The sequence below is a fragment of the Cariama cristata genome, unplaced genomic scaffold (genome assembly GCF_000690535.1).
Source record: "Cariama cristata isolate BGI_N322 unplaced genomic scaffold, ASM69053v1 scaffold33, whole genome shotgun sequence".
Lineage (NCBI taxonomy): Eukaryota > Metazoa > Chordata > Aves > Cariamiformes > Cariamidae > Cariama > Cariama cristata.
The window spans coordinates 60527-75690 of NW_009606401.1; the positions used below are offsets into that span (position 1 = coordinate 60527).

Here is a 15164-nt window from a genome sequence, read left to right on the forward strand (position 1 = left end):
GATTATCCTACTGTGTTTTTCACAGCAGGAAAACTGCAGGTTGACATTTTGGTGGAGCATGTAGAGATCACCTGGAATTTGCAGGTGTCTTTTTGGAATGTTACACAACTCTTTGGGCAACAGAGGAATAGATGATCCTATGGGACTTCAAATTTCTTCCCAAGAATATTTAATGATAGTGGAAACTACGAGTTGGTGGTACAAACTAACCCATGGATGCTCCACTGCCAAAGTGGGTTAAAGCTAGGTTGACTGTAGCACCATGAAAATGTATCAGAGGGAACAACTGACTGAATTCACAACCTAAGAAATCTTTTCCACTTCCCCCTTCTGTGATTTACAGAAAAGGCTGAGGTTTCCATGTATTGGCGTTGGGTTTGCCTCCCATCAGGAAGCATCTGTAAAGCTTTTGACACTACCCAACTAAAAAAACTGTTTGTCACAGCTGTGTAAATTCTATATTGTAAAATTAATTAATCAAAACATTTTCCTTGTGGTTTTGTTTTCTTTCTGCCCACTTATTTTCGTAGGCAAGTAGACCATTAGTCTTGAGTAACGATAGGCAATAGACAGTAGTCCAGAACTCCTTCTTCCATACACATCAAAAAGAAAAACTCACAAATTTTGACCAAGGCAAAATCAAAAATTCTCTGAGCCTTAAGAAGCCATCATCTGACTCAGACTGTACAAAATGATAAATATTTGTCATCTCAAATCCCAGGCCTGCAGTTTACTGGACATTTGTAATGTAACACTTCTGCTCATCAGAAGTCAACTGATTTTCATTCCTGAGAACCAATGTTTAAGGCAGTTTGTGTCCTGCTGGATATTTGATTTTCCTCTGGCTGCTGACCAGCAATTTGCTGAGAGTGCAAAAGCATTACACGTTTATAAATTTAAAATCTTCTTTCCTTGCTGGGCTTACTACTAGGATGAGCAACTTCAGCCTGAAGATTTAAGCAGAAATTAAATAAACCATGAAACCGATATATGCAGACTTTACTGTTTTTAGATGGATCTTAGGTACTGTGAACATGATGATCTCCTTTGAAAATATTCTTAAATATGTTGCTTATAATATTAAAGCACTTGAGTCTTCAATCTTAAGTGCTTGCTTCTGTGTACAGGAGTTGCATGAGTATTCGAGTTCCTGGATTGTAACACGTCTGTCAAGTCAGGCTGTAGATAACCAGTGTCCTTTTAAATAAAACAAAAGCAGCAATTAGTGGACTCTGTCTTGAGTGTCACAATTTTCAAGGTTTCTATTTTAAAATAGAAAAATAGTTTATTGTTGTTTTTGTTTTAAAAGAAACCACTTACTGTTACCTAAGGCGAATACTGCTTAGTTTTACCTTTAAGTCACCCAGAGTTTTTTTCTTGTGCTGCTTAGATGGAGAACATGTAACAAATGGTCAGTTATGCATGTCCCTCTGGTTGTATATATTTTTGCACAGGCTTGTTACACAGATTTCCACCATATTTGCAAGAAAAAAAGTTAACTTTTCTGCTGTCCACAGTTAAACTCCCGTGAATGAAACAACTTTAAAAAGACAAAATTACAGAGAGAACATGTTCTTTGCCAGTGTTAATTTTTCTTTCAGAGAAAAAGAACAGGACAGCTATGAAAGTGTGTTTGGATTTCTTTGTCTTATGCCAAAACTATCACATCATTATAAAGAAAATTCATGCATATGTCATGTTCAGTAGGTCTTAAATTGTCTAACATACACTCAACGTCACTGAGTGAATTAAAGTTTCTTTTCTGTTGTAGGCCAAGGGTAAGGAAAGACAATGGCTGAGACACCAAGCTGTTGGAGAGCTAGATGATGCCAAAATAATTGATGGACTGACAGGAGAAAAAGCCATATATAAGCGACGAGGGGAACTTGAGCCACAAGTAAGTATCCAACAAGTAACAGGGAAAGGTGGGGAAGAGCTTAACCTTTTTGCTGATATCATAGTGGCTGTACAGTATCTGTGTTTCGAATTTGAGTGAGTTGTAGGGATGAGAAACTCAGAAGAATCATCTCTTACTTGGGAAGTCCCTGATACAGAGGCAACCACAGGATGGAAAATTTGCTTTACCTCTTCTTATAAGTCTTCCTATTGACCACTCTTAGAGAGAGGATGCTGATCTAGGCAGTGCTTTGTTTTGAGCCGATGCAACAGTTGTTATGTTCTTACTTTGTATTTTAATTAGCTGAAGGCAGTTAGCAGAAAACATTTTGTTTGTTTGTTTTTCTAGGAAAAAGGAAAATACTTTGTCACTAATTTAATTTAATTTTTGTTAAGAAATGCCCTCATACCCTAGGAAGTTTAAAAAAAGAAGTGTTTTACATATGTCTTCTTTTTATTCCATGATATGCAAAGAATTTCAACTTCCACAGATATTTAGATTTACAAAAATAAAAATTATAATCATAGAATCATAGAATCATTATGGTTGGAAGAGACGTCAAAGATCATCAAGTCCAACCGTACACCTGATGCCACCCTGTCCACTAAACCATGTCTTGAAGTGCCACATCTAAACGTTTTTTGAACATCTCCAGGGACGATGACTCCACCACCTCCCTGGGGAGCCTGTTCCAATGCCTAACGACTCTAACAGTGAAGAAGTTCTTCCTAATGTCCAGCCTGAACCTCCCCTGGCGCAACTTGAGACCATTTCCTCTCGTCCTATCGCTAATTACCGGGGAGAAGAGCCCAATCCCCACCTCACTACAACCTCCTTTCAGGTAGTTGTAGAGGGCGATCAGGTCTCCCCTCAGCCTCCTCTTCTCCAGACTAAAAAAAATGGGAAAAAAGTGTGAGGAAAAACCATTAAGATACAATAAAGTTGTCCATCCTATGGCTCAATTCAGCCATTCCTTAGAAGACATTACGGTTAGGCCTATGTGAGTCACCAACAGAGAAACCACTTGAATCAGACCAACAAAACCTGGCCAAAATTGGTGGGGCTAGTCCATGATATTTAACAGTTATACTTAATGACAGATTGCAATTTTTAACTACACTATGATTTTTTTTTTTTTACATGGCTGAGTACAACATCTTTTTGCATGTCAGCTACCCACATCTGATGAATCCCTGATATTATTTTTTTATGCTACTTGGTCTTGATGTCTGTTGCTTTGAACACTTTATGGAACTTGGCACTACCTGTGTGAAAGATCAACAAGGGAAAGTGATTAGATCTTCATTTCCCATTTTTTTTCAAAATGTATTTACTCAGTGAATCAGTTTGAAGGCTTTGTAAAAATAATTCAATCAGGAAAAAAAAAAAGGACACCTATAAGTTTTGAACAGAAAACTATCTAAATGTAGGATTTAATGGCCCTTCTCTCTCCCTTTGTTTTTGGGAGGACAGGGATGCCACAGTCTATTAAGAGAATAATTAAAACAATAAAGCACACAAATACTTGCAAACCTTTACGGGTACAAGAAATATTTTAGTTATTTGTTTTTAATGTCACTGGTTTTTTTGCCAGATCATCTTTAGTAGCCTTATACTTGAATCCAGACTCATCTCATTGCACACTAAATAAAACACCTCCCTTGAATGCACTGTGCCAAAAATTGTTAAAACAGATGGGGATTGTTTTCAGGAAAAAATAATGATTTCAGCATCAGAATGAAGAAGAAACTAGTGGTTAATCAGAATAAGATTTCAGACATTTTTGGAATGTTATTAGCCTCAGCAGACAAGTTTTTACAGTCTCATACAGGTCCCTGTTAGTACCATAAGCCAAGAAAAAGCATTTCCATTATGAGCCTTGGCAGAAAGAGCAAATTTGAGAGTCTCTTTACTGAAATAAAACGTTAAGTATCAAAACTGAGACAGAAAAAGTATTTTCCTGACAAGCATGTGTGGAATTTTTTGAGGTATTTTGTTTCCAGTCATTGAAGGTGAGGGGAAAGAATGAATTGCAGAATCTGTCAAGTAACTGGTTTGAAACAGTTAGAAAAAGGTTAAAAATGTTTTTGTTCTTTTTTTTTTTTTAAATACTCGATGTTTGCTGGATAAAACTTTCTTGCTTCGCAAAGTGCACTGGGTTGTCTTTCTGAAATGTTTTATCGTTACTAATGTTTAGTTTTCCCATTTATATTGGGTTTTTTTCTGCTATGTTTCCCTCTCAGCCTGGGAGCCCCCAGCAGAAACCTAAACGCTTGCGCCTGGTGGTGGATGTTTCTGGTAGCATGTACCGCTTTAATGGGGTGGATGGACGACTGGAACGCTCCATGGAGGCTGTCTGCATGGTCATGGAAGCTTTTGAGAATTATGAGCACAAATTCAAGGTAATTACAGCTGGACTAGGAGCTCTGTGGTTATTGCACAGGCTGCGTGGAGCAGTGGAAAAAGTGTTTCAGCAGTCAGTCTAGCCAAAGAACATTATTCATTCCCACAAGGAAATAAAGACATTAATCTATTTCTAGCAACCTGAAAAATAATACTAGTTGAATGGATAAGAAACATTACACGCTTCAGCAGGGGAGAATTCAATCTTTTAAGACTTTGATTTAGTGAAATTTGCTGCCTTTTTCTGTATTTGTTTCTGTTTATTTGTTTCTTTGAGCAGAAACGCTTAAGTCTACAGAACACAAGTTTCAGGACTGCTTTTCCGTCTGCCCAGAGTACAGACTGTAGTACTTTGTCACGGGAAAAGACCAAACTTTTTTGTCCCTTACTTGTGTTCTCTTCCAGTTACCTGAAAGCAAGGAAATAATTTCTTGTACTGAAAGATATTAGGTTCCAAATCTTATTTAATGGTAGACTGCAAAGGAAATGTAAATAAATTTTATACCCTTTTTTGTCTCAGTAAGCCTAAACAAGGTCTAGGATATGTTTCTTTCACCTTAAAAAGACAGGAATGGCCAGTCTCAAGTTAATTCTTGACAGACTCAGTGTTTAATGGGAGAATAAAGATGTCCGATGCCTTTATTGAGAAGCATCTCAAATGTAAGACTTAAAATACATCTGAACAAAATGTAAAATCTCCTAAACAAAATTAAAAGAAAACTTAGTCCGGATCAATTCAGCCAGGTCTGCTTCATGTTGTTCCTTCGACAGCATAATCCTACAGGTTTCTGTTCTTCCATAGAATCTCCTGTACTAAAACAGGCCATACAGGGCCACGTACTCCTAGAATGTCTTCTAAAGTACAATCATGCAAGCTTCCATTTGTCAGGGAAAAGGTTATAAAAGGAGACAGGCGTTATGTTTTTAGCCTACTTTCCTAAGGGAATGAAGCATGTGCTACCATACTCTGGCAGTAATGCTTTTTCCTCCTTAAACATGCTTAAACAGAGCATGTTGCACAATTCCAAACAAATTTGAAATGGTGGTTGTGTTCTGAAAGACAATGAATTCCTGAAAATGTCATGAAAATAGGCCAGGTAGAGAGTTATGCTCTGTATTCCTGTTGGAGAAAAATGCTGTAACCATAAGCTTAGACCTTAGCCCAGAGAAGCCATGTAAGAACTCAGCTGTAATTAAGAAAATCATGGAAACAAGGGGTTTATTGGTTCAGCTGCTCATGTATCTCCTGGTCACTGGTAACAGAAGAGTTAATGACAAATATTAACAGGGGCACTGTAATTGTACAACACAATTTGTGTAGCTTGGTAAATCAGGCATATCTAAGCAGCACACATAGTAGTATGGCCAAATGCAGGATTGTCCACAAAGGAAGATGAAATAGAAGTAGTGGATACAAGGATAAATACGATATATTGGGGTGTAGTCAACATGGCTTTTGTAAAGGGAAGTAATGCATTCTGAAGAGTGCTCAACAAAGAAATCTTGTAATTACGTTGTATGGTTCTTCAAATACTTGGTGCCCACCAGCTGTCAAGAAAGCTAATTGAATGTTAGAACCTATTAGCAAAAGAACAGAGAATAAAGCAGAAAGCATCAGAATGTCACTCTAAACATCCATAGTGCAGTCACATTCAGAGTAAAGTGTGCAACTTTGGTCCTCCGTCTCACAAAAGTTCTTGTAGAGCTGAAAAAGAAGAAAGAGTGACAAAGATTACAAAGGGTATGGAAGTGTCACCATACAAGAAATGGCTAAGTAGGCAAGAACTGCTCAGTTTGGAGGAGAAAAAAATCAAGGAGCTGATAAAATCTTGAGTAAAATGGAAATGGAGTTGTTCATTCTGTTCTACTACAGCCATTCTTCTCTTGTTACGAGCAATGAATTATTTTATATTTACACAACAGAGTACGATGGCTTAGAAGGTGATGATACTGAAAAAAGCTGTAGTGCAGATAACCAGCTACCCTTATCTCAAGTGCAGCTCTATAGCTGAGAACCCAGACATGACCCTCAGGTGCATGGTAAAGGAATAACCTGTAGAAGTAGACAGACAGACGGCCCACTGTGCAGAATTGGTAAGATCATGAAGAACTGTCTTCAGTTCTGGGATTTTAAAATCTATATTTCATTACCTTTCAAATCCCTCTATGTCTATTACAGATTATTATATTTTGCTCGGCAATAGTTGCTATTGGCCAGTGTTTTGCCCTGCACATAGTTGAAAGCCTGTATTTGGCTGAGCAAATAGCTCAAAATGCAGTTAGTTGTAACAGTAAATGTGCCTCTCTAACAACCACTTACCGTTTATAAAAACACGCAAAACCCATGTGCAGTTATTAGATGTGAATATTGCCACTCTTTGATGATAGTAACACAAGAGTAGTAATGTTATCCTTACAATCTCCGTGAGTCAAGAAAGCTGTAAGGCCAATTTTATACTTAAAATAACAGTGGTGAGGAAGATGCTGGAAATTTTAGTGACATAACAAGGAAAAAAAAAGTTGTCTTCAGCTTCTACATCTGTACAACTTCAGCTGCTCTAGAGTAACTTTCCTCCATTTAAGGGCTCCTTCCTCGGCATAGAGAACTTTGGGAGGGCAGTAACAGCCCCTTGATTCAAGGCTGGCCAGATCCAGCATGAACTCTGTCAACTTCAGAGCTGCTTTTGCCCAAGGGGAGAAAAGTATTTTTCTTCCTCCACACCTCTCTGTCCTGCCTCATTGGGATTTGATTTATTCAAAGCATAATATCTACAAGAGTAGACCAGAGATGACTAGGACAGCAAATGAGATGTGGCCTTATGTTTCATTGACCACTGAAGTCATCCCGCAAAATGAGCACAGAGGCGTTTATTACCTACTCATGTCTGAATCATATTCTTAACATGATCCAATGATTAGGCTAAAGTATCTCTTTTTAACTTACATTACACAGTTCTCTCATATGAGGAATCCCCTGTGCATGAGCTGATGGACTCTTTGAGTCATTCCTTTGACAAAAATAGATTTCTGAAATCTCCAGCTTGAAAATACAGAATTTTTGTGTATAATCTGGTATGGCAGTTGCTATACCTGCACAAATGCGATCAATAACCAGAGCTCATGCCAGTTGCTCAGTTTCTAAGGAGTGTAGTTAGGTCTTCCGAGAGTAAGAGAGCCAGCAGTTGTTTTAAAATATCACTGACTCCAGTCTATAAAACACTGACACTTTGCAAGATGCTGCTAATTTTTCTCAGGACAAAGCTGAATGTTTTTATGTCTGCAAAAATAGCATAGACTTCTCATTTCTAAAAGAGGAACTGTTTGAAAAAAGAGAAAAGAACACACAACTGTGTAGTGTGCAATGAGAAATCTGCAGTTTATCATTTTTTTCTCTCCCCTCCTTATCCTCCTCTTGCCTGGTTTTATAAAAACAGGCTTTTTTGGCCTTCAGATATGCCTGCTGTTACCTATTACTCTTGTAGCCCTATCTGCAAGGGGCACAATATGTGCTGCAAATTTGAGAGGTTTCACGTACAACATGTGTTGAACCTGGGGGACCATCAGGCTTGTTAGGCAGAACATTCAAAGAGGATTTACATAGTCAAGTTCCCTAACTGCAGTGCAAACTTTGGAAACCAATTCTTGGCCTTTGCTCAAAATCACTTTTCCGCTGGTGCTTGGTTTAGTTCTTTGCTAAATAAAGTTGTGAATTGATCAGATGGGCTTTTCCTTGGTTGTTTTATCCTATCAGCTGAGCTTTCCCCATGTGTGGTACCCCTTAGTATTACTGATTGTATTGTCTGATTGGTCTTTACAGCACTGAAAGATGGCAGGGAATAGTTTCTCCCTGCCTTCTTATACAGAAGAGCTAAGTATTAGGTATGTGACTGTACCAAGCAGGTAACGAAGTTATCCTTCATAAAAAGTCAGACAAGTGCTAGCAGGTATTTGTCAGCTTTTTATGCTTGAATAGGACAACCTGCCTTGCTTTCATTTCCCATAAGTACAGGCAGTGAATCATTCCTTGTCAAGGGGGAACTGAGAGGCTCATCCCGCAGTCGGGAAATCCATTTAAATTAACAGCCATGTTTCAAAGCCGTCCTCCAATGTCATCTCATCCATGCTTCCTCTGAAGCGCTTTATTAAAGATAAGAGTGGGAATGACTGAGATAATAGAAGCCACATTCTTAGTCTTATCCCAATAAAGGAGGTTAAATATGTTCCTACAAAGGCCCCCTGGCCCCTTTAAATGTGTGGATGCATCACTTAACATATAAGTTATAATAAGCAAGTTATTTTGCCGGATTAAAGTTCTTACATTTTTTGTATGTCTTGTTTTAGTTGCCAGTTATTTGCCAATGTACAGAAGGGCAGTTTGTTCTTTGTTTATCTGAGGTAGTATTATGTCTGTCACACAAACCATGTGGTTTTATACCATTCCTAATTACCATCATTTGCACATCTAATGGCAGATTTAGGAGTCATGTCCAGTAAATTATCCAACAGCAATTTTATGAAAGCTTTAAAATATGGTGAGTGGCTCAATAAATGGCATGTTATGTAACTAGTAGGAAAAGCCTAAATTGTTATTTATAGCTATATTAAAGGGATATTGCAGATTTTATATGCCCGTTTCAGCATTCCTCATTTGTAAAATTTACTACGGAGGCAGCACTGTTAATTCAGGAAAAGAAGTGTTCCACATGCTTGGCAGGATAGCTTCTTTTAAATAATGAACAAAAGGTTTGAAATAAATTCGGGAAAAAAAGAATGTTCAGTGTTGTCCAAAGAAGAGATGAATTTATAAAGATCTAGCCCTCCGGCAGAGTCCTGTCTAATTCACACTGCCTTTTACATTCAGCATGCATCTTCTTTCAGCTTTTTAAATGCCTTCAGAAATTAAACCTTTTGGCATGGCAGCTGCAAAAGACAAAGTCTTCCATTTTACCCATTTTAGGCAGCAGCAACCATCCATTCAGTGCAAAATGTAAAAAGGAAATAGGGATTGTTTTAACCTCTAAGGAAAGAAACCAAGAAAATGATGCTATTTCAAGAGCAGTGTTTACATATTGTGTACTCATAGCTCTGAATAGAGCAGTTCTTGTTTTAGTGTACCTGAGGCTATTAGAAAACGAGCCACTGTGTACCACAATAATATATTAATTCAATTAAGCCTGCACTATAGCAAACATGTCTTTTGCTGCTGGATTTGTCCTGAGAGCCTACACTTGCAATCTATTTTGTAAAACGAAACAAAAGTCAGTTCTGAGTAAGATCGTATTACAACTCTTCTCTTACTTGTAACTGCATCCACATAAATTCTCCTAGGGAATTTATGACAAAAAAGCATCAGATCCTTGCTTCTCAGAGGTCCTTTTCTGTGCTCATCTTTAGCTCCTGCAAAGGAAGGGAACTGGTTTTGACAGAGCATGCATGTGCCTGCGTGTGTTGGGCTTCGCAGTTGGCCAGGGTTGTGGAGCTGTCTACACCTTTTCTTTAAAATGAGTACACCAAGATAACATCAAATCACTAAGGGTTCATTTTACTAGAACACAAATCAGGAGGAAGTAATAATTTACTGAAAGAAAACCTGGGTGAGAGATTTAAATCTTCCTTCTTTGCCCTTGCAGAGTGGGCTGCTTTGGTCCAGTTTTACTCCTGTCCCAAACTCAGTATTCCTAAATTGTGGTAGATTCTACACATTCCCCTGGGCAAACATCTCCCTTCTGTCACCTCTGAAGCTTGGCTGTGAGCCTGCTCCCATCCATCCCTCCCAGGGTGCGTCTCCCAGGGTGCACTCCTATGTCAACTTAAGTCAATCCAAGTCAATGCTCCTACATCCCCTCCTTCTCTGGGGGCACAAGTACTCATCCAACCTCACAGTTTGGGGAGCTAAGCTGCAAAAGCAACCTCCCACTCATTAGGTTTTGGCTATTCCTGGTCCTTGGCTTGACTTCCAGGGGGATCAGAGGACCAGGAGGACCAGCACGCAAGGGCTGGTGACCACAGCACTTCTCTTCCACAGCAAGGCAGGATCTCACCCTGCTTTTCGGGAGGCTGTACTTGACCCAGAATGCAGCAGCCAGGACAAAGAAAACAGCCACTTCTTCCCTGCTGCCTCACCACACTATTTTTAGTCACAAATAGCGTAGTAAACTGTCAACAAAGACACAAGGAAACAGATAACATCTGTTAACTGTAAGTATACATCCTCGGGTGCATGCATGGGCACACACGGAGAATAATAAGCAGCTAGCCGAGGTGGGAGCAGACAGGACATGATGTTCCCAGGTGAGCACCTTTACATGCCTGCAATAGTTTGCTCAGATGAGTTCAGCCTCACCTTGCCTGTACTGGGGTTGTACGTTCCTGCCTTGTGCAAGAATGTGGAGGGGGCCCAACCGTAGGGTCAACCTCTAGTGTTTCATCTACAGCAGTTCCCTTTACACAGGATGTCACACTGAGTTTAAACCCAGCCTTTTTGAGATGAAAGGTTGGTCTGTTATTAGTGTGTGCCAAGAACCAAAATGATAATTCCCAGATAGCAAAGTTTGGCGTATTCCCATGAACTCAGCATGGCAGAGCTGATACCAGGACACCTGGTGGGAGAGGTCCGTGAAAAGCTGGGAAGGAGCTTGTTACAAAGGAATTGGCCACCTTCTTATACAGGAGAATGATGGCATTTTGCTTTATGTAATTAGGTTGTTGATTTAAAAGTCATAGCAAATACAAAACTGCTCAGCAAGGGACGTGCAGGGTTTCATAATTAAGAGCCTACCCTGAAGATCTGTGGACATTTCTGACATTACATAAGAACCACATTAGCGCTGTATGTTTTCTGCTCCATTAAACCACTGCTTTATTTAGTTCCCCTGATTTGAATAATCTCTATTTTTAAAAAGAATACGCATGCATGCTCTCTTTGTGTGTGGTTCACATTCTGGATTTATTCCTGTATTAATTCGGAAATATGCTGAATGTAACCTCAGCGTTATGCCAAAATTTGTGTATTTTCATTTGCCATGTCTTTTCTCTGGGCGGGATAACGGTTTGAGGAGGACAGAAAGGCCAGTTAAATACTCATCAGGAAAGAGGGAGTCTAAAGCTTTATTGGTGATAAGAAGTAGGTTTTGAAGAGAAAGCATATGTTAGACTGGAAGCTTTACATGAGGCTGGGTAACAAATACTAGAAACGGAAGAGCTGGGGAGAACAGGAATGGGAAAAGCCAACAGAGCAGAAAGAAATGGGATTGCGTGGGGACCAGATTATATAAAGATTTCCTAGGAGAAGGAACTCTGGGTTATGTGAGACTGTTGTAAAATGGTCTGACCTTGTGTGACATAATCTATAGTATGTGGCACGTTTGCTGTTTTGTGGAGGGAGATGTCACCTTTAAAAGTGTTGTTCCAGCTGCTGTACTTTTCTTCTACTCTTGATATATTTTTAAGCAAATGAGTGATACAGAAACAAATAAAAAGAGCTTTGTCGATAAAGAATTCCATTTTTCCAGACTCCAGGACCCAACTTATAGCAAATAAAGTGGTCTTTAATAGGAAAGAAAAGTTAGAAAAACTTTAAGGAATAGACCTGCCTTTTACCAGATGATTATGTAGGAGTTAGGGATAGTGAACCCAGCAGGGAGCTGTAGGCAGTACTTGAATAAAAGGTAACAGAAAGACAAAATACTGCACAAGGGCTCCCTGTCGACTAAAGACGGGTCTGTGCCAGCTAGTCAGGGGGATATACAGGCATGTTCATGTTGAGGAGTTGCCAGCTCGGGTCTCTCTGGGCTCAGGATCCATGCACTGTCCTCTGTTACTTGGTGTAGACAGCACTTAAATCCACTTTTGTCCTGCTCATGAATTCTCCCTGGGGTGACTGCCACATCCACAACACAAAGGGCAGGTCAGGACCTTGCCATAACTCAGCTTGTTGTGGTTTTCATGTAATGACAATAAAACTCTCACATAAAACAAAGGCCTTCCCAACATCACATCATTTGTTCAACAAGATATTTGAACTATTACAGCTCTACGTGTCATTTTTGCAGCACCTTTCACAGGAGAATGATGTGCATACCATCTCCTTTGAAAACGTACAGAGACTCCTGGAATTCACTTCTCTACGTACTTTCAGCAATTACTTTGATCTGTTATGCACAAAAATAAGGAGTGCTGATTTTCAAAAAAGAAGGCTTGTAATACTTTTTTTTCAGAGCAGAATGAGGTCACAAAAAAGATCCATCAAACAGGGGAACTACTCTCAAACAATGCACTTCTTGTTTGTCAGACTCAAGGGGATGAAAATTGCTACTTTAAAAAAATACAGGGACAATGTGAGAGGGCAAGGTCTTGATCTTGTGCATCACCGCTCTGCAATTGGTGGGATGATGTGAAAAACAGACGATGGAAATAAGTAACTGTTCTTTAATTTCATTATTTAGCAATTTTTTCTCATGTTTTCATGTTGATGAGAAATTGCAAGTAGCTCCCTTAAGAAGCACATAAACAGAAGCAGGGAACAGTATTTCGGTTTTCTTGTTGAAAGCAAATTGCCTTTGATCTGTCTTGTGTCATTGTGACCCCAGGGCCATTCGTGACTAACAGATGACTGATGAAGTTTCTTTCTTGCAGTACGATATTGTTGGACATTCAGGAGATGGCTTCGACATCGCCTTGGTTGGGAGTGACAAAGTTCCCAAGAACAATAAGCAAAGATTAGAGATTCTTAAGGTAAATCCTACCGATAAGTGCTGCTGGATAATTAAGGATTTTATGACTGCAAAGGTAAAATTGTAGGCGTGTCACAGAATGCAAAACATAAGGAGGGTAAAATAAATTAAAGACAAGAAAGCAAAATCTGTGTATTTACATAAAATTGAAACAGGACTTTTTAGAGACATGGCAGAAAACAAATTATGCCAAAATAGTAGAAGCTAGATAATGCCTTTTTCTGGACTGTGGTGTCATAAATGTGTCATTTTGTCTACCTGTCAAGGATATAGGAAGTTCCAAGCATTATACAGTGAAACAGATAGCTCTACGTAATGGTGGTTTTATTAATATGTGATTAATTTAAACTGTAGAGGGATCCCAGGTCAGTGATTTAGCCTGGTACCTTCAAGAAGTTGTGTGTTACAATGGCAGTGGGAAAATGCGTCGATACTAGATTGAAAACATGTTAAATCACAGTTGCAAAGTGAGTGTATTCGCCAAGATTTTACTGTAATAGATGAAGAAAAATTGAGTATATTTTAGGATTTACCTGGTTGGCAGCTTGATAGGTTAGAACTATGTATTTGAGCTTCCTTCAAAAAGTATTTTTAAAAGATTGGCAGCTACATAGGTTAGAAGGACTGGATTTTCTAATGCCTAAAATTCCTTGCCTTCTGCATAGGAAACAGCTTCATCAATGAAAACAGTGTATTTATTTCATAACAGCTCAAACAAAGTGTTTCAACATTTTTAAACCTTGCTGTCGCTGTCCTAAGTCAGATATTTGACAATAACTGTGACACTACTAGGGTTTGGAAGTCTAATGCAAATTATAAACAGACAGGAGCTGGTCACAGTATTAGGAAACTAAGCTGTGTTTTCTTCCTTAAATACATAGGAATGTAGCTACCCAAACTGCAGCTGATCAAAGTATTTTACCTTCCCTAAGGCCCTGTCTAATTATATCCATGCGTAGGTTTTGATTGTTTGACCCACTGTGTTTTTAAGAAGCGATGCCTGTCTTAAAATATAATGTATTATGTACAAAAAGCTGCATCTTCTGTAGTATCTGGAGCATTATCCACATTTCTGAAACATCCTCTAATATTGAATATTTACTTCCTCCTGTGCCAGCTGAAATGAATGTTTGTTTCTCAAGTTATCTTACATATTTCCACTTGGTTATGCTGTGCACACAGATCATGCATGCCCATGCTCAGTTCTGCATGAGTGGAGACCATACCTTGGAAGGGACGGAGCACGCCATTCGTGAAATCGCCAAGGAAGAGGCTGACGAGTATTTTGTTATTGTCTTGAGTGATGCAAATCTTGAGCGATATGGTATTCAGCCATCAAGGTTTGCCCAGGTCTTGACCACCAATGCTCAAGTCAATGCTTTTGCCATATTTATAGGATCCTTAGGAGACCAGGCAGATAGGTAAGTATATTTGTTTTATGCTCAATATAACTTTCCTTGTTTCCATTCATCATAAATGTAAACTATGCTTTTATTGCAGTGAAGTTAGGCATAGTTGCCCATGCTGGTGTTCTGCACTAAGGTTTTGATTAGTATCATAAAATTGTCAAATGGTTCGGATTGGAAGGAACCTCTAAAGGTCATCTTGTCCAACCCCCCTGCCATGGCCAGGAACATCTTTCACCAGACCTGGTTGCTCAAAGCCCCCCCCACCCTGGCCTTGAACACTTCCAATGATGGGGCATCCACAGCTTCTCTGGGCAACCTGTGCCAGTGCCTCACCATCCTTATTGTAAAAAATTTCTTCCTTACGTCCAATCTAAACCTACGCTTTTTTAGTTTAAAACTGTTACCCCTTGTCCTGTCACTACAGGCCCTGGTGAAAAGTCTCTCTCCATCCTTCTTACAAGCCTCCTTTATATTTTGAAAGGCCTCAATAAGGTCTCCCCAGAGCCTTCTTTTCTCCAGGCTAAACAACCCCAACTCTTTAAGCCTGTCTTCACAGGAGAGGTGCTCCAGCCCTCTGATCATCTTTGTGGCCTCCTCTGGACTCGCTCCAACAGGTCCATGTCCTTGTGCTGAGGACCCCAGAACTGAAGGCAGTACTGCAGGGGGGGTCTCACCAGAGCGGAGTAGAGGGGCAGAATCCCCTCCCTCGATCTGCTGGACACC

The 15164-nt window shown here is 39.4% G+C and overlaps 1 protein-coding gene across 1 annotated transcript in view; it reads left to right on the forward strand.

The window, feature by feature from the left end:
- LOC104158619 (von Willebrand factor A domain-containing protein 8-like) overlaps positions 1 to 15164 on the forward strand; it is a gene marked incomplete at its 5' end in the record, with an annotated part of 76331 nt that overhangs the window by 59321 nt on the left and 1846 nt on the right. The window contains 4 exons of the mRNA XM_009696322.1: positions 1772 to 1897; positions 4141 to 4299; positions 12935 to 13033; positions 14215 to 14453. Of these exons, the coding sequence (XP_009694624.1) occupies positions 1772 to 1897; positions 4141 to 4299; positions 12935 to 13033; positions 14215 to 14453 (623 nt within the window). The remainder of the gene's footprint in view (positions 1 to 1771; positions 1898 to 4140; positions 4300 to 12934; positions 13034 to 14214; positions 14454 to 15164) is intronic.